The 23088-nt window shown below is 61.9% G+C and overlaps 2 protein-coding genes across 3 annotated transcripts in view; one reads left to right on the top strand and one right to left on the bottom strand.

Annotated features, from left to right (window-relative positions):
• The first annotated feature begins 109 nt into the window (after window positions 1–109).
• On the top strand, window positions 110–1492 carry NKX6-2 (NK6 homeobox 2). The gene is made up of 3 exons (XM_032882201.1): window positions 110–558; window positions 644–816; window positions 1057–1492. The coding sequence occupies exons 1-3, from the start codon at window positions 156–158 to the stop codon at window positions 1309–1311; spliced, it is 831 nt and encodes a 276-aa protein (XP_032738092.1). The 5' UTR covers window positions 110–155; the 3' UTR covers window positions 1312–1492.
• A 2439-nt stretch (window positions 1493–3931) lies between these two features.
• Window positions 3932–23088, bottom strand: part of INPP5A (inositol polyphosphate-5-phosphatase A) — a 166431-nt gene continuing 147274 nt past the window's right edge. The window contains exons 12-16 of one of the 2 annotated variants that reach the window (XM_032882052.1): window positions 16100–16173; window positions 7743–7854; window positions 5228–5296; window positions 4483–4519; window positions 3932–4344 (exon numbers count right to left, since the gene is read on the bottom strand). In XM_032882052.1, coding sequence (XP_032737943.1) covers window positions 4295–4344; window positions 4483–4519; window positions 5228–5296; window positions 7743–7854; window positions 16100–16173 — 342 coding nt within the window. In that variant the 3' untranslated portion in view covers window positions 3932–4294. Of the gene's footprint in view, window positions 4345–4432; window positions 4520–5227; window positions 5297–7742; window positions 7855–16099; window positions 16174–23088 lie in introns of both variants that reach the window. The other variant, XM_032882053.1, reaches the window with a different exon arrangement.

The raw sequence follows: 23088 nt of genomic DNA on the forward strand, positions 1-23088 counted from the left end.
CCTCGCGCCTCCCCGGGCCGTCGGCGCCCGCGCCCCGAGCGCCCCGCTGCAGCCGGCGCCCCGGGCCGCGCGCAAACTTCCTGGGCCGGCGGGCGCGGGCGGCGGCGGCGGCGGCGGGGCCCGGATGGGCGCCCGGGCCGGAGGCGGCGGCGCCCATGGACGCTAACCGGCCGGGCGCGTTCGTGCTGAGCAGCGCGCCGCTGGCCGCGCTGCACAACATGGCCGAGATGAAGACGTCGCTGTTCCCGTACGCGCTGCAGGGCCCGGCCGGCTTCAAGGCGCCCGCGCTGGGCGGCCTGGGCGCGCAGCTGCCTCTCGGCACCCCTCACGGCATCAGCGACATCCTGGGGCGGCCGGTGGGCGCGGCGGGCGGCGGCCTCCTGGGCGGCCTGCCCCGTCTCAACGGGCTCGCCTCGTCGGCCGGCGTCTACTTCGGGCCCGCGGCCGTGGCGCGCGGCTATCCCAAGCCGCTGGCAGAGCTGCCCGGGCGCCCGCCCATCTTCTGGCCCGGCGTGGTGCAGGGCTCGCCCTGGAGGGACCCGCGCCTGGCCGGCCCGGGTAGGTGGCGCGTGCGGGGAGCGGCTCGGGGCCTGGGGTGCGGGGCGCGGCGCGGCCGGCCGAGCTCACCCGCCCTCCTCTGCAGCCCAGGGCGGCGGGGTCCTGGACAAGGACGGCAAGAAGAAGCACTCACGGCCGACCTTCTCGGGCCAGCAGATCTTTGCGCTGGAGAAGACCTTCGAGCAGACCAAGTACCTGGCGGGCCCGGAGCGCGCGCGCCTCGCCTACTCCCTGGGCATGACCGAGAGCCAGGTCAAGGTGAGCGGCTGGTGCGGGGCGGCCTCCCGCGGGCCCCGCTGCGCCAAGTCGCCTCGGCGCCCGCGTCCAGCGAACCGTGTGCGCTCGGCCGCCAGCCCTGCCCGGGCCCAGCCCCGGGGGCGCTGCTGCTCCGCGGCCCGGCCGGGGTGCTGGCCTCCGCGGCCCCTGCAAGTCCAGCGGGCGGCGGGGTCTCGCGTTGGGGGCGGCCGCGGTGCCGTCTGACGTCCCCCTCCGCCGCAGGTGTGGTTCCAGAACCGGCGGACCAAGTGGCGCAAGCGGCACGCGGCGGAGATGGCGTCGGCCAAGAAGAAGCAGGACTCGGACGCCGAGAAGCTGAAGGTGGGCGGCTCGGACGCGGAGGACGACGACGAGTACAACCGGCCCCTGGACCCCAACTCGGACGACGAGAAGATCACGCGGCTGCTCAAGAAGCACAAACCCGCGAACTTGGCGCTGGTCAGCCCGTGCGGCGGCGGCGCGGGGGACGCCTTGTGAGCACGGGGCAGCCGGAGCAACCAGGGTCGGGGTGGGCGGCGCCCCTCGCCGCCGCCCGCCCGTGTGTATATATATTTTTACAGAATAAGTTATAAAGCGGCCGGCGCGGGCTCGGGAGGGCGCGGGGCCGCGCGTCCCGGGCGGAATCACTTTGTATAATCAATAAATTATTTAACACGTCCCCGGCGGAGCCGCGGCTCGAGGCTGCACCGCGTGTGTCTTCCTTCTCGAAAACCCCGTTCCCACCTCCCCCGCGGGTCCCTGCCTACCCCTGCTCCAGCCTAAGTCCCCGCGGAGCCGGGCTAGCGGCGAGACGCGCGGTGCGACCCCGGCCCGCGTGTCTGCAGGCATGGGCAGCGGCAGCTCGCAGGAGCGTGGGGACAGCGAGGGCCCAGCGCGGGGAAGGGCGATCCCGGCTCGGAGACCCCCTCGGCCGCCCCCGGAGCGCGGGAGGAGCCTTGAGGCCAGCGAGCGCCCAGCGGAGCCGATGGCCGCGGACGGAAGCGCAGCGGGCCAGGGGCGCGGCGCCGGCAGGTGCGCGCGCGGCGACAGGTGCGGCGCCCTCTCCCACCTGCGCCCCTACCTGCGCCCTCCCCCGGGCTGCGGGACCAGCTCAGTGGCGGAGGTCCGCAGCAGGTGAGCACCCACCCGCGCGACTCTCTTTTCGGAAATCCCGGGGCGGGCGAGGGGCGGGTCCTAGGCTGCCGCCGCTGGGCGCCGCGACCCGCGCGGAGGTGTTGGATTTGATTACGCAGACCTTAAAACGCCTTGGCAGCTAAAGGTTTCCAAGTGCGGGCTAAGCGCGAAGCTCGCAGATTTTAGGCTCCTCCGCAGCCCGGTTCCATAGTCTTTGATCTGCAGAAATTGCTGTTTGACTCAGACCGGGACGCCAGAGAGAAATCCCCAGTAATCCGGCCGCCCTCGGAGGACAGCGCGCACTCCCTCTCCCTCCCACCCGGAGGCCCTCGGCAGCCCCGCACCCGCGGCAGGGATGGGCCAGTAGCTCTTCTCCACACTCTGGGGCTCTGTGGAGCTCGTGCTCTGCGTGGTTGCACCGACTGTGCCCAACTCTCGAGCTCTAATTTTAAAAATTAAAAAGAAGTGATTACATTACTAGAAGGTTTCTCCTTGGAGGCAGTGTCGAAAATGTTACAAACGGAAAAGCCTGACGTTTTCTGTTCTATGCCACGTGGCCGCACCTCAGTTTAAAAAAAGATTTCTTTTGAGCCACCGGCTGGTCTTTTTAATGGAGCAATACTGAAGTGTATTTTGTCAGTGAAGCATTCTCTCAGCTCAAGTTAAGAGCAAAGGAATTTCCAGTTTTAGAGTTTTGCGGAAGGCAGTGCATTTTTATAATCTCATCTTTAAATGCTGAGGGGCAATTCCCATTAGTTACTGCTACACTGAAAAATCCAAAAGATTATTTTTCTGCACTTAACTACTGGCTTGGTTTTGTGTAGCACATCTGATAGCAGGACCTTCCGGGATTTCTGGTGAGCCCGACCTAAAGTCACAGCCCACAAAGGAGGGCCCTCCCGTTACTTAGCATTTCAAAGGAGATGGGACGGGGAAGGCAGAGAAACAAAGACACAGAACTGTTTTCACCATGATCAATTTTATTGCTTAGGAACCGGAGCGGTCATTTCTACAGGCCTCCACAGTGACCAACAGCTGACACCCCGTTACACAGAAGCTGTGGGGTGGGCCTGCCGTGGGGCGCGTGGACAGAGCAGAGCGGCCACGGCCCCCAGCCGGCCGCACCGGCCAGAACGGATTCGGCAAGCGGATGCCCCATCGCTTGCAACGGTAGTGATCTACCCGAAAATGAGCATCTAAGGCCTCCCCCCAGTCCAGGAGTCGTGTAGTGTTCTAAAGCAGATCAATAAAACACACGCTGTGTCCCACCCGCAGGCTCCGCATGAGCTCGTAATGCTGTGCTTCGTGCTGGGGGAACAGGGTCGCAGCGGGGTGTCCCGGAGGCTGGCCGCGGCGGCCACGGAAACTCACGGTTTTGCTTCTCTTAAGAGATCTACAGACAGCCTGTGTTAAAAGCGGTTTCTATCGGAAGCAGACTAGCCTATTTTGTTTCTCCCATGATATTATTGTTTTATGTAGAACACTTGGCACCATAGAACAGTAACAAAAGACGAAACAGTTTACAAAATTCTTCAAAGGTACACCCGAGCTAGCTATAAACTTCACATTCGGTTCTTAATATTACACAGAAGAAAAGGCATAGGAGTAAGGTCTGCAAGTGGAGACGTGCTGTGGTCCACGGCCCCCGGGATGGCACCGCGCGGGCACCTGGCCCGATGGGTCTGTGCGGACGTGCACGTCCCTGAACTCCTAGCCTCCACCCCACCTGCCGACAGGACCCTCGCAAGCATTCATCCTGGAAAGTATATTTAGCATAAGTTTTGGTAAGATTTATAAATTATTTTTAAAAAGTATATATTTATATATATTTATATATATAAAAATGGAAAGCAGCTGCAGTGTGATTCTAAAACCATGTAACACGGCAGTAAATAACACGGAAGGGGGCCGCCAGAGGCGAAGACCAGGCCCTGCTCTCCCCACAGTGGCCACACTGCCTGAGCCGCAGAGAGCCCGTGCCTGTCACCTCAGCCCCAGGCACTCCTCCGGCTGGCAGAGGGGACGTGGGACACCTGTGGGGTTCCCACGCCAGAGAAGCTCTTCCCACGCTGACAGTGATTAGAAATGGAAACTCTGAACTCTCAGACTCCCTCTCCGGTCTATGGAGTTTGGCAACAGGACGGTGACTTGTTACAAAAACCCAATGTTTCTACTTAATGTCACATGAACGACAAGACAGTGAGGTATGTGAGGCTGTTCCGGAACAGTCCGGAGGCTGAAGCGAAGTGTGGGGCCGGCCGTCTAGCGGGTGGTGCGCGGGCGGGTTTGCCGGCGCAGCTGTCAGGAGGACGGGTTTCAATGGACGGGACTTCCACGGCTCTTCGCGCTACAGGGGGGTCTCGCGAAGGGCCCTCTGGTGTCGCTGGCATCGCTTCCCTGCTGTGGAATGGGTCACTCGTTAAAGGAACAAACACACCAGGAAAAGCTGAGAAAAGGTGAAGCCAAGGGAAGGAGTCATATTTACCACACGTCACTGCACGACACAACACTTGTGCACATGGGCGTGAGGTTTACCTGCCCCGGGCGCGATGCGGAAGGCCAGGAACACGGGCTGCGGCAGGAGAAGACAGGAGTCAGACCTCACGGCCACACGCCGGCCCTGACCCCCCGACTCCAGATCCTGCCCTCCCCGCCGGCCTTGTGTGCGGGACGCCGGCACCCTCCGACTGGAGCTGTGCTCGACTTCCAGGAAGGGCAGGACTTCCGGGCGGGCGCTCACGCAGACGACTGCGCAAACCCCGCACCGGGGAAGGACAGAGTGCCGGCCCGGTGCGCTCCCACTGGGTGCCCGTGCCGGGGGAGGTGCCCAGGGGTCATTGCCTGGAGGCCCTGCCCATGGGATAGTGCGGACGTCTCCCATTTGCCTGGAGGTAAGACGGGCGGGCATTGGCCTCTGTGAGGCTGCGGGGCGCCCTGTGGACCAAGCACATCCCCACACGAACACTCGGTGTCCACCCCGAAGGGCAGCACCCGTGCTCGCTGCCGTGAGGCCGTCACAGGGTCCCACGTGCACACTGGAAAAACGATCTTCGGAAATCACCGGCTGTAGGCGGTATTTTGTTACAAATAGTAAAATTCTGTATTTTATTCTACTGTGACCAGTCTTTTCCGCCTTCTTTACCGACCTGCCTACCTCGCGGTATTTTACTGCAATTCAGTAAACCCAGACCAACTCGGCAAGTGCTGTGTGGCCTTAGGAGGAGCCCCAGTCTGGCCCGCGCCCCCCACCTTCCAGCCATACGCAGCATGAACACGTCACCTTGTGGTCTCCCATGCAGACGTTGGGCCCGATGTGGTCGTAGGTGACAACCTTCTCCTCGCTCTCCGACTGGAAAAGCAAACAGAGAGACCCGCGTGGGAAGGTGGGGATGGCGGGGCTTCCTCAGGGAGCCCGAGCGACCCGCCACCCACCCCTGCCACCTGCCAGCAGGTCTCCGGCCAGCATCTCAGAGGGAGCCCCCAGCCAGCAGGCACAAAGTTCTGGAAGTCCTGGGAGGCCCTGGCTTTTCCTGCTTCCAGACAGGAGTCAGGCGGGGGCCCCCCAAGCTGTCCTCTGGCACGTGCCCCTGGTAGAGGGCCTGTACTCGGGCGACGAGAGCAGCCGTGAGCCTTCTTCCCGGGCGCGCCCCGCACAGTCGAGTGGCGCACAGCCACAGTAGCCCTGTTCATGCTTGTTTTGACAGCCGGTTCCATCAGCCCAGAACTGTGCTGAGAGCAGACGCCTCTGCACCGAGCACGGTGCACGTTAAGTACCGGCCCCGCGCACCGGCCCGCGCACCGGCCCCTCCCTCCCGGAGGCTCTGTCCCGGGCTCCGCACAGACGCCGGCTTTTCGGGTGCGACTGTGAAGGGTCCCCCATGGCCGTCAGTCAGCTCCGACCGGGCCGGATGGTTCCATCCGCAGCTGGAGCTCGAGACTATGAAGTTAAAACTGAATTATCTTTAATGCAGTAGGAAGCTTAAGGTCAGATTCACTTTCCAGCGCGGTCGCCTGCCAGAAAGTATGAAAACAAGCTTCGGCACCGCCTGCGCGAGCACTTCCCATCGCTCACGACCGCAAGGCTGCCTCGCGGAAGTGGGGGCATTCATCAAACGCAGCACGGTAATTTACAGCGGCAGCATAAAATTGTGGATTTCCAGCTGCATAATCTTGAGACATAAACAAACGACAGCCGCCCGCCACCGCGGCTGTTTTAGGGCCGGGGAAGCAGAACGGGACATGATGACGAGGTAGCGGAGCGTGCCATGATGGATGAGGCCCGGCTCCGCCCGCGGCCCCCGGGGAGGGCCTGGGGGCCATGGGCAGGGGCAGGGGGAGGGGAGGCCCTCACCTCCCGCTCTGGCCCCACCGCGTCTGAAGCTCCAAGACGTGAATGAGCCTGAGACGGTCCCCGGGGAACCACCCCCACCCCTGGGCTGCGCCAGACACTGCACGTGTTCAACTCGGCCACCTGCACCCAAGACTTTCCTGCAAAATGCCGTTTCCTTGGGCGCGGGTGCCTCCCCTGCACATGGTGCTTGTCTCTTCTCTGCCCCTGGGGGCCCCATTCTGGCTGTGGCTGTGCACCCAGCACACCACATGTGCTCAGGCCGGCAGGCGTGCGAGGCTGAGCCACCGTGGGACCACACACGGCCGTCGCCAGAGCGCCAGCGAGCGGGCCCAGCAGAGAGGGCAGGGCTATGTCCAAGGCCGGGTGCCAGGCAGGCTCCCAGGGTCTGCGCACGCGTGGTCCACGCCCAGTGTAGCGTCAGCCGGGGAGCCCCATGGGGAAGTGGCCCCAGGGGCTGCCCCAGCAGTGGGCCCTGGGTGTGAGGGTGTCCCAGGCGGGAGCAGGCCCTACACATAGTGCAGGGGCAGGAGCACTGACGAGTGAGCTTGTGCAGACCCAGCGAAGGCTCCATCTCCAGCCCAGGCCCCCCGCTGGCCCCTCCCCATGTGCCCACAGTGCTCTGGGCTCAGGAAAGAACACGGATGGCTGGGCCCTCGCTGGAGAGGCCGGCAGGTGCCCACTGAGTACGGGGCAAAGGGTGTGTGCGCGGCAGGGCTAGGAGCTGGGGCGGCATGTGGGGGGCTCTGCCCTCCTGGCTGTGGCCCCTCCTGCCCACTGTGCTCTGAATCCCTGGCTGAGGACTCAGAGTGTGGCCCAAGGCCAGCCAAGGGGTCCTGGTGGGGGGTGGGGACTGGAACCTAAAACAGACAAAGCTCAGGTCAGTTAGGGTCCCCCAAATGCCGACGTCTTCTCTGAACACTGAGCACCAGCCTGTGACCCCGCCCCCTGGATCGATCGATGCACCTGCACAGGGTTTCTCGTTGACCAAACCAAGTCAGACACTGATTCTTCCGACACACTCCTTCTGTATGGGCACTGGAATTCTGGGAAATGAGCAGGCCACAGGAGACCTGGCGACCCAAGCCCCAGTGCAGGGTGAACATCCCCGTTTGTTTTTACCACCTTGAGCCCAGATGTGAATTAGGCTCTTGATTCACAACTCGGGGAAGTAAGGACCCGTGTGTTCACGCGCTTTACGTCAGCGCGTTTGTGGACAAGAGCACATTTGATTCCCGAGGACCCAGTAAACCGTAACAATTCTGGAAGCACTAGCTGGTGACTGCGAATGCATGTTGTGGGTTCAGAAAGGCAGCAGGTGTCCTGGGGGCCCTCGGGCCCGGGTGCTGGGTCTCAAGTGGCCGAGGACCCATTGCAGGACGACATCTGGGCCCGTCCGAGGGCCCACCTCGTCGGTGGCTGGTTCCGGGGCGACTGTGGCCCTTACCTTCAGAATCAGCTCCCTGGCAGACGGGGACATGAGGACGCGGTCGCACCACGCGGGGCATCGGGTGTTCATGTACCGCTGGCCCTGGCCGGACTCCTCGCTGTACGGGTAGCTGGGGGGACACAAGGGCGCCTGGTCAGCGTCCGGCTGCGGCCCCACCTCCCACTGTCCCCAGAGGCCCCGGGGAGGGCCGTGTGGCTCTTCCCACGCACGCAGAGTGGCCAGCGCCATGGAGGCAAGGAAACCATGTAGGTAAGTTTCCAGAATGCAGAGTCAAACCCGCGATCCAAGTTCTCACTTGAATTTTAGCTGCAGTGGATCTTGGGACAAACCAGTGGCATCATCTAGGACATTGTGGTTTTAGTTTTGGACGTGGTCAGCGGACAGACGGGCCTCCTTCCCCACCTGTGTCCTGGGGGTGGCCAAGCGCGTGGCCCGAGAATGCAGGGGTGCCGCTGTGCGACTCTCACCCAGATGTCCCCTCATGGCTCCAGGGGAGCCTCTGGAAGTGGGGGTCTGACGCAGGTGCACGCCTTCTCCCCGCGCCCCCTCCCCACGCCCCGACCCAAGCCTGCCCCACCATAGCATCTGGTCTTGGCAAGTGCCTGGTGCCCGGGCCATGGGTTCATCGCTGTGGCATGGCCTGGGACTGTCCCGGACTCGCTGCTCTGGCCACCCAGGTGCCCCTTCCCACCCCCCAACACGGCTTAGCCCCTGGGAGAGGCCCTGACGGTCGCCTGGGGAAGAGTCACCACAGCTAACCCCCCAATAGGCAAGTGACACAAGTGTGGGCAAGAAGTGTGTGGGGTGCCGCCAGCAGGCCCCCTCCGGGCAGCTTCCTCCTATTTCCAGAACGCCCTGGGACCACCCTGTGGGCCGGCGGGCCTCCTCAGTCCCTGAGAACCGCTGGCCTCGCCCCAAGTGCACGCGCTGGCACTGACTGAAGTGGTGGCTGTGGACCTCAGAGCGAGCCGGCAGGGCAGGCGTGTCGCGGTGGCTGCTGCGTCCACGCCAGCGCGGCGACGTGTCTGTGTGTCCGGGCTGCGTCTCGCGGAGCCATCCTAGGGTCTCAACTACTCCTTGTAAAAATCTGCTTCTAGGTCCATTCCAGATTATATAGTAGAATTATAATTACATTATTATAATAAGCTTGTTCTCCGCTTCGCTTCCCCGTCGCTCGCTGCTGGGGAGAGACGGGCGGCGGCGGCACCTGGTCTGTGGGGACCCTGGCCCGATCGCTGCTCTGGGGCCTCAAGGCCCACATCCTGCGGCAACTATCAGGCTCTGTAGAACATGACGCTGTCCGGAGCAAATGGCTCCCGGCCTCGCCCCGTCCCACCGGGGGTCCCCCAGGTTCACCAGAAACAGGGGCCGAGGGTCCCCACCTCTCAGGAGTCACCGCTTCACTCGATTAAAGACTCAAAGCAGCATAAATGCTTAAAAACAAAACCGACCCAGCCCCCCATCTAACGGCATCCTGCGTGGACAGAGAGGTCCTCTGCAGGGAAAGTGGGGCCGCCCAGCCCAGCTGTGACCGTGAGGGAGTGACACCGGCCCGCCGGGACTGCTGGCCTTGCACGCGCAACCTTGCCTGGGAAACGTGCCCAGGCGGGCGGCAGACTGTTTCCGGAACGTGCTGCCTGTGAGCGTCCACACGGATCAACCCCAGTTTCCAGACAACGTGCTGAGTCATGGGACGAGAGCCCTGGCTGGGGGCAGAGGTCAGGGGTGAGGGCGGCCATGGGTGGGCAGCTGCTGGGTGGGGGCCCTCTGCCAGGCGATAGCCAGTCGTCCAGGCTCAGGTGCAGCCCGGAAACGGGACGAAGGCCACGTGCTCAGATGCCACCTGCAACGCTCAGCTATGCCCCTGATGCTGCGGAGATGACAGGAGACCCCTCGGCGGGCCCCAGCCCATCGTGCCGGCAGGACCCACTGCCACAGGCCAGTGTGAACACAGCTGACTCGGAAGGAGAAAGCGGCCGGTCCCGAGATGTCCTGCTGGTGGGTACACTACCCTCCCCCCATAGCCCCAGGGCCGGAGGAGGGGGCCGGGCGGCACCCTGTCCTTCCTCCCACAGCAGACGCGTGGGCCCCATCGGCAAGCACAGGGCACCGGGCCCAACACTGCGGGTCTGCAGTCCGCACCCCTCCCGATCGTACAGTGACGGACGCCCGCCGTGCCCGCACGCTTACCTGAAAGCAGACCCTGGCAGGCTGGGGACCCGGGACGAGCACCCAGCCCACGCTCCCACGGTGGGGGAGAGCTGCCGTAACCGCCGGTGATAAAGTAACGATCGCCCACCTGTCCTCAAGCACGCGGCCCTCGACACCACAGCCTGGGAGGCACAAAGCCCGGCTGTGTGTGCCAGCCTGCGTCAACAGGGCCGGCCGCGGGTGGGGCCGCCGGCGCAGGAGGAAACCGGAGGTGAACCACCAGCCTGACCGGCACTGTGCACCTGCTCTCCCCAGCGCGGGTGGCAGGGCAGGGGCTGCCCCGGGACGGAAGCCGCTCCTTGGAGCCCCGCCGGAGGGCAGCGCCTGCATGTGTCCGCAGACCCCGGGCGCGGCGCTGTTGACAGGGCCTGTCAGAGCAAGAACACTCGGGACCCCGGCGTCCCCAGACGCCGCCCGTTACTGACATTCCTGGAAAAGACAGGGGAGGAGCCCGAAGGACGGTTGGGCCAAATGAGCAGCGCCGCGGCAGCACTGAGCCGCCCGGGGGAGGGGTCGGCGGCAAGGACCACCCCGGCCCTGGGCACGGCCCTGCGCCCCGCGGCGGGCTTTCCCGAGCAGCTCACCTCCGCCGTGCCCACCCTCTGAGGCCCACCCACGCCCCGGTGCGGGCCACGTGCAACCAGGACCCCGCGGCCAGCGGGACAGACAGACGTCCTGGCTCCTTCCCAACCCCAGGCCTGGCAGTCAGCAGACTGTGCCCCCTTCTCGTCCTAACGTCACAACCCGACACATCACGGCAGACAGGAACCACGGGCGGCTGGAGTTGAGGTAACGGCCCAGAACAAAGTTGAAAAGAGCCTTTAACCCTTAACGGAAAACCGAATGCCCCATGGGGACAGCCGGCCCCCCGCAGGCCCCGCAGCACGTTTAACTTTCATCCTTTTCAAAAGCTACGACTTCGTCCTATTGTGTAATCCGTTTGCTCGGTAAAAAGGTCTCCTTCCCGCCGTGGATGTTGTCTGCCTTTGGGAACATGTGACTGACTGTCCCCGTCCAGCTGTCCCTAAATAAGCAAATTCCTGCGAGAGCTTTGAGGAGCAGATCCAGGCCTTTCCCGTTTTCCTCTGCTTGCAATCGACTTCGCACAGTGTCGCGCAGGGGCAGGGCCCACGTACTCACCGCACAACACCTACGGACCCTGCCAACCCTTCTGCCACTGCCTGGAAAGTCAAGGATCGTGACCCCAGAGCCGCCAACTGGTCCCACGAATGCGGGAGGGCGGGCGGCACCCACGCGTGGCTCCCCTCAGGCACAGTGTGACTTCAGATCTGCTCGCAGGACGCAGTCTGTGGTGCCCACCATTGTGTGACGCTCTCCTCCAACAGCGAGAACCCATCCCGCCATCGTGCACGTTCTGGCTCCTTCCAGGTTCTGGCGGCCTTGGAGTGTGCCATGCGGAGCCCCGGGGTCCCTGGCTCCCTTCCAGGCAGGGCTGGAAGGTACAATCCCCCTGACACACCGTGTGCCGCCCTCCCGGCGCTGCAGTTGCGCGGGCGGGACAGAAGCAGTGGCCTGCGGCACGGAGGACCTTGGTGGGCATCACACTAAGAAACCCATGGCCACTGCACAGACTGCCCAGCCTGGGAGGCACGCCATTCCGAGGTGTGGAGGGATGAGAGGGACACACACCGCGCTCTGCTGGTGGTCGTTCCAGCTCATTTCTGTGGAGTATCTTTGTTTTTGCTAGAAAAGCAGAGACCGTTGTCACTCAGACGAGCATCAGAGGGGAGTTTTCTCAAGAAGTGATGAAATGAGTCATTTTCCCTCTCCAGGTAGATATCCAAGTGTATTTGTTGTCAATGACAAAATTCAAGCCTTCAAGGAAAACTCAGAGCTTTGGAGGACGTGCCTGGGCCCCGGGTCCCTACGAGCCACGGTCAACGGTGCTCTGCTCAGTGGCCCCAAGGGATGCGTCGTCCGGCACGTGCCAACGTCTGGAACATGTGTACCATCTGGCGTTCTAAGGCCCGGCTGGTGATGTGGCCAGTGTGCATGTGGGCAAAAGACCCCTTCCAGCAGCCAGAAACGAGCGGGTCACAGACACGTAGCAGCTCGTGCTCATGGTGAGCCGCTGGGGGCCCAGGGACACACCATCTGGCATCACAGACCGGCATCTGGGGGTGGGTGCTGTCCCTGGCCTGCTAGTGGGGACAGTGCCACCATGGAGCGCAGGGCTGGGCCCTCCGGTTGGGCCCATTCCAGCCAGGCCGGTGGCACTCTGCTTCCTGACCGCCAGCCCTGGGCGGTCACTCTCATGAAGGTGCCATCACGCTGAGCCCTCAGTGGAGAAGAAGAGAGCTGACAGCTCCATTAACATCTGAAGTATTAGCACCTTTTCTAGCAAATTATGGCATTAAGCTCTAGTCCGTTGGGAGTGAGGTTCTGTTAGCTGGTGGGGAACGGTGACCGATGTCTCTGTGAAGTTCTCTCTCCCAACAAAGCCCATCTACTGACGAATGTCTGTGGGCTCACAGGTGCGCTGTGCTGACACACACCGAAACCCACTGCCTGGGCCGGCTCTGGTCTTGGCACGCCGCCCCAGGGGACTGTCCCGCTCTGCGCGGTGCTATGGGAGGGGCCTTCAGGGAGGCCCAGCCTGTGCCATCTGTGTGCGAGGCCCTCACCACGTGGACAGAGGGCAGAAAGGCTCTGAAAACCAGGAGCGGCCGCCCCGGGCCCGCGTTCCCACCGTGCTCCCCGGACCAGGTGGATGCCCTCGGATGACGAGCCCCGCGGTCCCGGTTTCTGAGGCCTCACCGAGACCAGACGCAGGGCAGCCTGAGGCAGCCACGGCCCCACGGGCTCAGCCCCCTTCCAAAAAGTCCCGGGAGCCTGGCAGCGAGAAGGGAGCAGAAGTCTGTCCCAACACACACTCGAGTGCCACCGGGGCCACGGAGAACACACAGGGTGCCTTGATGGACGGCTGACGCAGAGCAGCCCCCAAAGTGAAAAGACGTTCTCTCAAAATGGAGATGTGTGGGGTGAGGTCTTCTGGGCTGTTCACACACCCCGGCAACACACACACACCCGTGCACACACCCAGGCAACACATGTCCAAGTACACGCCTGCACATGCATGCCTGGGTGCACACCCCCCACACGCATGCACGCCAGATGCGCAGACTCCATGTGGACACACTCCCGCGTGCACACTTGTGCACACGCACACACACACATGGGCATGCACACGTGTGCCTCACTCGCACCCATGCATACACACACACACAACCCGTACCCACACTATGATGCACGCACACACCCAATACCCAGAAGTGCACACACGCAGCCATGCGTGCACCGAGTCTGTATGAACACGTCCACACGCCCCGTGGACATACACCCAAACCCATGCAGACAGCCAGGCATGCGCAGACTCTATACACACGTGCAACCCACGCACATACGCTCTGCATACACATGCACATACATGCATGTGACTCACACCTACATGCTCACCGGCCCATGGGGCTACACAGTGCACAGGGGGATATACATCCCTGTGTACATGCGTACATGCCCACACACGCATACACATCTGCACGTGAGCTCACACACCGCTATGCACACACACGTGCACACCCACATGTGCACACACAGCAGGCCTGACCACTTATCTCACGGTACCATCAGCAAATATCCAGCAGGTACCAAGCCCCTGATCAGCCCTCATCACTTGTCCTTTTCCTGGACTTTGCCGCTGTGTAAACTCCCACAGTCTGGGGCGGCTCTCCAAACCCCACATGACCACCCCTGGGGCTCTGGTCACAGGCCTTGTTTCCAAAGACAAGACAGTCAAAGGAGGGGGCCTGGTGTGATCCAGGCAGTGGGGGAGGGTGTGACCCGAACAGCAGGGGAGGGGTGGGTGACTGGGATGGCAGGCTTGGAGGGGGAGGGTTGGTGGCCTTGGCGGCGGGGGAGGCGTGGTGACCCGGCAGCTCACTAGGGTCTCTGGAAGCTGGGCTCTGGTGGTCGAGCGATGCTGGTTTGGTTAGAAAGCTTCCACCTTTCCTCCGAGGAATTACACTCTTACTTCCTCATTAAAGAGAAAGTATTTGATGACTTAACCAGCCAGTTTTTGCACCTGTGAAACCAGGACTGGTAAGACCTCGGCGTCCCCTCCTGTCACCACTCCTGTCCCCAGCCAGGGTGAGTACTCTGCTCCTACAGGCTCCCAGGACTTCTGGGTCTCGCCGACGCAACCTGCACAGCCCAGGTCAGAGCCCTGTCACGGGTCTCTGTGGCCACGGCACACAGGACGGGGCAGGCACAGGTCTGGGCCATTTTCCCACCGCCTGAGCCAAGCGATCCCCGCGGAGATTTGTGCGCAGCAGCTGTGTCTGGCACCTCACGGACCTCGAGGAGGGCAGGGTGACCCCCCTGTGCATACAGCCCACCTAAGGAGTCCTGGGGAACACGGTCGGAGGTACCCTGATGCCCAACACACACAGGCAGCTTTCTCGAGCGCCTCCCCCATGGCACCAGGTCACCACGTTCTCTTGTCTGGGGGCGCAGAGGACCCAACAAGTAGGCAGGGTTTCATGGCTGTGGCTAAGTCACCGCCACCACCCCAGGGAGGCCTGTGCTTTCTTCACCAGGTAACATCAGTCCAGGGACCCCCAAGCCAGGACCCCATTACCCGACGTGGGTGAGGGCTGACTTGTCCTTCCAGACTCTTGACGGGTTCGGGTATAGGTAGGCGAATCTCTCTGCTGTCCGTGTTGGTGGCGGGCTTGCTGCTCGCACGCCCTGGGGCACTGGCCACCAGGTCCCGTGGGCTCTGGCCTTGAACACGTCCTACTGGCATCTTCCGTAGTCTGTGCCCAAGTGACATGCAAGGCGGCAAGGTTTAAGAGAAACTCAAGAAGCAGACGCCAGTGCAGGGTCCATGTGTCCACAGGGTCGTAGCCTCTGCCCAAGAGGGTCCCCAGGCCTCCGTCCTCTCCAGCTCAGCAAAGCCCAAAAAGGAGATCCTCGAGTTTCTCCAACAGGGGCTGCCATTCAGGACATCCGGCCTACCACACCCAGGGAGAGGCAGGCTCACAAACCCTCAGAACCTCTTTGGACCTCAGGCGGACCTGACGTGCATCTGACTGCAGGTGATGACCTGTGAAGCAGGGTTGGGGCTCCGAGAGGGACACCCTTGGTCAGTCCATGGATGGGAACCACTGGGGATGCGCCTCTGGTCCTGCTGTGTTCCTGGCTGTCCCAGACTCACCGTCCCTACCAGTCTTCCCCCTACAACTCACGCCGCAGCCCCCTTGGCCAGAGCCTGGACCCTGAGGTCAGAGGGGCACCAGCCCATTCCCACGAGCAGCTGGAAGTCCCGTGTGCTGGACTGGAGGGTCCTCTGCCAGCCTTCACACGTGTGACTGCTGAATGTGGTGCAGGGATGGGGGGCCCCTCACGGAGCATGCATGAAAGACTGTCTGGTTTTTGAGCCTGTTCTAGGAGCAGAGCTATTCTGTCTGATGACAGGGTGCCACGTGTCCCCAGGACACTCCCATGCCTGTGTTACAGTTTCCCAGAACATGCCAGAGTGATGAGAATTTCCACCCAGGATCTAAAAAAGGAGAGAGAAGTGGGGACGAATCCCATGATAGGGCCTCCATGTCCTTGAGGTGCCCTCCCTGGCACGGCCGCCCCAGTGACGGAGGCTGGCTGAGCCCCCAGTCCAGCCGCAGCTCCCAAGGCCCCCTCTGCCTGCTCCTCTCTGCCCCAGGCCCTCTAAGACCCTGGGCGCCGGTGGGGCTGTGTCCACCAGGCTGCTCTGAGGGAACGGGCTGTCACTGCTGCACATCTCAAGATTCTGTAAACAGCAGAGGAAAGCCCAGAAAAGCTTCCACACCTGAGAAAAGCCACCCAGAGCCCACGCCCGACACAGAGACTGCCCAAGATCCTGATGTTCCCAGAGAGACCCAGGGCCCAGAGTTCTCGGGGCCCCAGTGCTAATCCGAGAAGGCAGTACTTTGCATATTTAACGAAAAAAAAATTTTCTTTAAAAGAATCGCTTATTGCTCTTGGGTGGTGGGAAGGGTGGGAGGAGGCGTGGTTTGCACAGGGGCACACAGGTCCCCCGAAAGGAGAAAAGTTACCTGCTCATCTAGCAAGTGGGCGTTCCTTACCTGGGAGGGAACGAGATGTCCAGTTCATACAGTCTGTCTTTAAAAACAGACAGCTCTTTGTCAAATTCTAAGAGCTAAAGAAAGAAAGAGAAGAAAACAAGGTCACTTTGGTCCACTCACTGGGGACACGGAAAGTCTCTGGTGGTCTACGTGCAGCAGAGACCCCCAGAACTTCCAGCAAACACGCCCGGCACACCGACTGGGCCACCTGTGGGCAGCCTTGCCAACACCTGCCCATTCGTGTCCCTGGGGAGGTCCATGAGCAGCCAGCACGCCCTTCTGCCTGGGAGGCCACACGGGTACTCCAGCCCCACTGCCCATGGCTGACTGGCCATGCAGGGCCACTGTCCTCTGCCAAAACCACAAGGGGCAGCAGACACAGCAGCACCTTCCCACGAAGGCACTGACCTCCAAGGTCAACGTCGCAGGGCAGTATGACTAAAAACGGCCTCCAGGACTCCAGCAGTAAGCCCGGTGTGAAGCGTCAGCAGCTCAGTGCACGTGGGAGTGACCTGTGTGCCCGGCTGCCATGCAGACCACCCGCACACAGCACACCCCATCCCGGAACCCCACTGCTCCCCTGGCGTGGCTCAGAGGGAACACATATCGAGTGTGCAACAGGACGGTCTGTGGGTTGGGAGGGTAAATGAATTCTCTTGCGTACACACCAGATGGGACCTCACACACGTTCCTGCACAATCCTGGACACTCACAGACACGAATTACAAAGAGCCTTAGACCTGCCTGGTGGAGCTCAGATGCCAGGGGTTGGGGGCCTGGACCCCACTGCGGCACTCGTGAGCTCACATCCACTGGTGTGCAGCTGCTCAGTGCCGCCCCGATGGGCACGGGACTGGGGGACCCCGGGGGATGTAGGGCGGGTAGGGGACACATGGGGAGGAGGGCCTGCAGGGGGAGGGGAGGCACAGGGGGGCGCACAGGGGCTTGGCTTTCATGGCACCAAATGGCCTTGTTGCCCCCAGGGGAGCCTCTAGCTCCTCCAGAGTCCCGGGAGGGCTCCAGGCCAAACTGCTCCTGGCAAGTTCCTGAGTCAGGCCTTCAGCTGGGGCTGGGGGTGGAGAGGAGATCTTTAGGAGGAGAGATGCACCCGAGTGTGTTTGGGGACCAGAGCAGGTCCCGCAGCTACGTGTACATTTACACGTATGTGTGAACGTGCACTGACGCGCACACATGCCGATTACGTGTTTCTTATCCAGATCACCCGGGGCTCGAATTCTCAGCCTTCCCAGATGGGAGACAGGCTCCGACTGGGCATTGTGGACGGTGGGGCTGCTGCACTGTGTGGCTGTGACCAACAAGGGCTGAGAGGAGGAACCCACCTGCCCAAGCTCAGGGGCCAGGGCTTCCGGGAAGGAGCCCTGCGAGCATCGGGAGGAAAAGTGTGGCCATGGTGACCAGCGGCTTAGCGGAAAAGGTGAGGGCGGCTTCCTCCGGCAGGATCACAAAACCGGGCTTCACTCGCAGCAGTAAGCGCACCTCCCGTCTCTCCCAAATCCAGCTTGGACGCTCAAACAAACGCAGCACTGCAGAGACCAAGATGCCGCAAGGCCCTCGCTGTCCCATGGCGGCCACACCGCGGACCGGTGGCGTCCCGGGGGCCTGCATGTGCACGTGCCTGCCCCTTCCACACACCACTGTGGCCGCCCACCTGAGAGGTCCCTGGACTGCTCTGGGTGGGGGGGGCGGGTGTCGGCGCAGCACGGCTGGCCACACATCCTCATGGCTTTTCCCTAGGGTCACTGTGTTGCTGCCTGGCGCCAGCGTCCCACTGGCACGGTGACTTGTCACGGGCCTCCGCTGCTCTGGGTCATGTCCTCTCTTTTCATCTGGTGTCCTGCTGTCCCACGTGGACACATCCTGGTCCTGAGGACTTGTCTCCCGTGGTTCCAACATCAGCTTGCCAAATGTGGCCTCTCCCAGCGAGGCACTATGTGCCACCCCAACCCTGCCTCCTGCTCTAGGTGCCGCCCCCGGCACACTGGGCGCCCACGGTGGGCCCGCCACTAATTCACCCACCAGGATTTCACCTGCGCAGCAACATTTCTGGAGGTTCCGCTGCTTCCGATCTGCTTGTTTCTTTCCGGGCATGTTGTTTGCTTCTGATTCTTCCGTGTTTTTAATCCTTGGAAACATACTTGCTTTATGTTTCCTACCAATTATTCTATCGCTCGCTCAGCGTTCTCAAGGGCGTACCCTCTCTGTTGGCTCTGGACTGCAGGCCTGCCTCCCGGGACCTCCACTTTGGGGACACGGAACGTGCTGTGTGCCCTCCATCTGACTGCCTCTGGGTACGAGAAATGCAGGCAAGGGGCCAGGCACTCAAGTACAAATCCTCAGAACGTAACCCCATATGCTGTGAGGTGCTAGGACTTAACTCTCTTCCTTACACCTGGAAGGAAACCGGGGATAACCTGGGGTTTCTCCCAGGCCCCAATTCCACGGCGGCTGCAGCGTGCCTCCCAGACCCTGGGCTGGAGAGGATGGTCCCTGCACCTCGCGCGCCGCTCCTGTGGGGCTCGGCCTCCAGACTCACTTGCATTGGACTCTCTCCTGTCCCCAACAGCCTAGGAGCCCCACTGGGCATCGGTGTCCATCTGGCACCCAGAAGGGGGCCTGGCTCCGAGCAGCACCCAGTGAGCAGCCCAGAACTCTGACAGAAACCCAAACATGGTTTATAAAGTCCTTTCGGGAAACGAGACACCGCCTGGGCCCGGATCCCTCCTCGGAAAGGGGTTCTTCCGTCCTCACAGCGAGATGCCACCTGCTGCCACCCACGACACCACGGTCCCTAAAGGAGACACCACTGCCTCCCAGCTGCGGGCCAAGCGCTCTGCTGCTCTGCATGAGGACAGGGGCCCACCGTCCTCACTGCCACGGGGGTCGTTCACCCACATGCACACGTGTGCTCTCTTGTGTGGATACATTTCTGACCACGAGGATGCTGTCCACCTTCACTCCACTATGTATCTGACTCAAGGAGCAACGTGGGGGGTTCCCGGGTCCCCACAATCAGCCCCGGGGAGACTGAGAGGGGCTGGAGGGGGATGTGACTGCACACGGACATTGGCTGTGTGTGTGCACCTGGGGGCTTATGAGCACACCGTGTGAGCACGAGGCTTTCACTGCTCACCTACTGACATTCCTGTGTCCTATGCAGCTTCAGAAAGGGACCCTGTTAGCCTCCCTGGGCCCTGTGCTACCTCACGGCCAGATCCTGCCACAGGGCGTCCACATGGGTGGCATCCGCATGACGTGGTTTTGGAATACAGGTGAGGCTTGGTGCGGTCCGGAGCTGCTCATCACAGAAGCCGCTGGCTGGGGTCGTGAGGAACCTGCACGACCGTGGCTACACAGGCTCCAGCGAGCGCGGCCTCGCAGCCACAAGAGAAGCTGGAGACTCTGGCGGGAGCCGTCGGTGCGGCTGAGAGTGGGAGGGACTGCTCTGCCAGTGAGACAAGGACAGCCTGTCTGACCAGCCAGCCTGGCCCTGAGCAGCAGCAGCACCTGGGGAGGGGCCATCTGGACCCCACCATGCTTCTACTTGCAAAGGGTGTAAAGGAAAATTAAAGCCAGTAAATATCTGCTTTGGAATGGGTGCGAACGTTCCAGCTGCTAAAACAGTAACAGAGCCACTTTGGTGAGGACCCAGGCGTCCGGGGTAGGTCTCTGTCAGTAAGGGCCCTCCTCCTGGGCTTGTCCGGCTGCACACCCACACCCCAGCCCGCATTCCCACGGCCCCAAGCCCCTGCCCGGAAACAGAGAGACACTCCTCAGGTGGCACGGCCTGGAAACACGTGCACACACCCCGCCCCCCTGAGTTGGCCCATCGGGTCCCAGGCCCGGCGGCCAGTGTGCAAGGGGACGGAACCCTGAGTTCCGTGAGAACTGTGGGGGTATGGGGGGTGCGGCCCCTGGGGCCAACGCCAGCTGTGAAAGAGGTTCCTGATTAGAAATTATGTTGCATTTCTCTTGAAACGATAATTTGTTTCTCTTTGAGATTTTTCAGAAACATGATAACCAATTTCCCATGTATCTTAAACATTCTTCTTGATTACAAAGTGAAAAACAGCGCCCGGCGTGTGTGGACAATGATAAAGCGGCGGGCTGGCCATATGTATCTGTCAGGAGCTGTCCCAGCTGCACAAATTCCACTGTTACCGCAGAGACACCACGCTGATAAAGAAAAAGCAGCCCAGAAAATCAATGTGCCTTGAGCTAGAGCAGTTGCTAAACACACAGAAAACATCTCTATCCAGCAGGCCAAGCGCTGTGAAGATTCCCGAGCCCTGCCCTGGGACAGCCAAGGAAAATTTAATCTCTCCAAATCCTCACCAGGGCACTCCATCCTGCCGCCCTGACAGCCACACTTATAATTAATTATACAATTTCGATGGGAATATCGACTAAACAAAGCTATAAATCATAGAAAAAGTCAATAGGCATGGACACATTCAATCATGTCCCGGCCAATGATTACTACTCTTAAAATACAATAATTATTTCCAGAAGCCAGCTTGAATTAAATTTCTGTCAGGCGGGTACAAGACCGGGGCTTGATGAAGGGTGCGATGGATTTTGGGGCTGCGTCTGGCGCGGACACATCCATCCTGCGGATGGGCACTTTGTTCCGGTGGCCGTGGGGCTGCGTGTCTCACCACCGAGGTGACATGGCTCGTCACACCATTTATCTTGTCCCCGTGGCTGCTGCGGACGACCCCGCTTCCTGTGTGTGACGGACGCAGAGGCAGCTTCTCAACGTGTGAGGTCGCGGCCAGGGACGCGGAGCGCGCGTCAGCATGACCCTGTGAGGCGTCCCTGAAGGCACCGAGCGCCTGGGACCCGCAGCGCCCGCAGCAGCGGCGGCAGCAGGAGCTGAGAAGCCGCGACAGACCCCCCGGGAAGGTGCCAGGCCGGGCGCAACTCTGCCGCGTGAGGTTCCGGACACACAGCAGAGGGGCTCACGGGTCTTTCCAGACAGCACGTGGAAATCTACTCTGTAACCCTGTGCCGCGTTTCTGCGTCTCGGCACGAAGCTCCCAAGCATTCCGACTAATTTTCCTCCATCTTAAAAACGTCATATGCTAAATAAACACAGAAATAAGAACCGTCATGTTCAGCGGCGACAGCTTTGTTATTTCTGATGCTGGTAGCACACGCTTTGTCCGGACACTGAGAGACGAAGACTGTGACTGTGGGTCCGTGTGCCCTGGCTCCCCATTTCCAGAACGTACAACTTCTCCCTGGCCGCCCTGTACCTCCCTGGCTCAGACCCCACAGCATGCCAGGCTCCCCCATGTTCTGCTCCTTCTGGAACGTTCCAGGCCCCGGCTGCCCAGTGTCACCGCCGTGCGCACTGCTCTCCCCCTTCGTTATAGTCCTGGTGGCCTCACTGCACCCCCACGTCAGGGACCTGCCTCTGTACCAGGGGCCCAGAGAGCCCACCCTGCCTCCCAGTTCAGAAAGTCACACAGCTGCCCAGAGACAGTCTCCCGGGCACTTTGCCTGCAGCCAGTGCCCCCTGAAGAGTCCTGTCCCCAAACCTGCCCCTCGGGCTCGCCTGGACCCCGAGTGCTCAGGCCCTGAAATCACCAGGCCGCTGCACTCCTTGGCGTGGACAGCAGGTAGGACAAGTCCTTGTGCCAGCGCCTCCTGCGAGGGAAGAGGGCGGGGCTGTAGGCACCCGCGTGCTGAGCTGGCGCTACTGGGCGCTGCTGGGGACACAGGCCGAGAGTCCACCTTGCCAGGGTCTGAGGTCCTGAGGACGTGAGATGTGAACTGGCCAGGGCCAAAGAGCAGTGCCCACTGGGACAGGACAGTGGGACAGGCAGGTAAGGCAGGTCAGAGCATCTGATGGGGCAGGGTTAGCCCAGTGCCCTGACCAGGGGTGAGGGGTGGGCAAGGAGAGCCGAGCAGTGAGCGAGGCCTAGGAGCCCAGAGCAGGCTCCGGGCCCGCCTGAGGTCTGTGGGAAGTGGCTAAGGGCTCGGGGCGGAGGCCTGACCCTCTGTGCACATGACAAGCCCCAGGCCGGGCCCCAGTTGGGGTACACCAATGGGGCACGTGCGGCGAGGGAGATGCAGTGGCCCCGGGGTAGCAGACACCGACTCGGTGAGGACACAGGGCCGTGGAGGAAGGAGTGGACACGGGCATGGAGGCGGGAAAGCAGTTCCTGGCATTGGTTTGAAGGAGGGACACAGGACTGACAGAGTCCGCTGCCTGGTGGGACACCTGCCAGCGCCCCCCTGCCCTCGGACCAGAGGGATCCTCCCACACACGGACTGGAAACCGAGGCACAGGTGCAGAGCACTCAGCACAGCCGAGGCCTCAGGGCAGGGGTGACAAGACCAAGCTGGGGCTCCCAGCGGCAAAGAGGCGAGCACAGGGATGGCAGGGGCGGGGCATGAAGTCCAGGCTGTGGAATAAAGTGTCCTCGAGGTGGGTGACAGGAGTGTCAGGGACACGGAGACCAGCTGTAGGGCGTGGGGTGACTGGAAGATGGAAAGGGGGCACGGCTGTGAAGAGAGCCTCCCAGAGCGGGGCTGGGCGGCAGGCGCGCTCAGGCGTCCCCACCCACCGGGGTGCCCGCCCTCGGGGAAGCCTCCGGTTTTCGGCAGGTGCCATCTAGGACCTGCCTCTGAACCCTGCAGTCTGGGCCCTGGGGTCAGGAGCCGTGCCCTCGTAGCCTGGAACTGGCCACAGCAGGGACATTGCACGTGAACTGTGCATCCAGCGGTACGCTGCTACCGCATGACTAGACACCCCAGAAACACACCCAAACAGGCCCAAATCCGTGGCGAACGTGGCGGCCCCATGCTGCGTCTCCAGATTCTTGAGGGCCGGCCTGGCAGTGGTTCCAGAGAAGCGGCTCCCACGGGACCAGGTCACAACCAGCACACAGTTCCCTTGGCGCACGTGCACATGCACGCACACAGTAACACACGCATGTGCACACATGTCAGACGTGCATATG

Source organism: Lontra canadensis, unplaced genomic scaffold (assembly GCF_010015895.1).
Source record: "Lontra canadensis isolate GAN:19392208 unplaced genomic scaffold, GSC_riverotter_1.0 scaffold79, whole genome shotgun sequence".
NCBI classification, from domain to species: domain Eukaryota; kingdom Metazoa; phylum Chordata; class Mammalia; order Carnivora; family Mustelidae; genus Lontra; species Lontra canadensis.

What these genes read in the sequence shown, in the direction of transcription:
- NKX6-2 (XM_032882201.1), top strand. Translation starts at nt 156, where the DNA reads ATGGACGCTAACCGGCCGGGCGCGTTCGTGCTGAGCAGCGCGCCGCTG. An exon ending in CCCGCGCCTGGCCGGCCCGG is followed by an intron (nt 559 to 643) that starts GTAGGTGGCGCG and finishes CCTCCTCTGCAG; the next exon opens with CCCAGGGCGGCGGGGTCCTG. An exon ending in TGACCGAGAGCCAGGTCAAG is followed by an intron (nt 817 to 1,056) that starts GTGAGCGGCTGG and finishes CCTCCGCCGCAG; the next exon opens with GTGTGGTTCCAGAACCGGCG.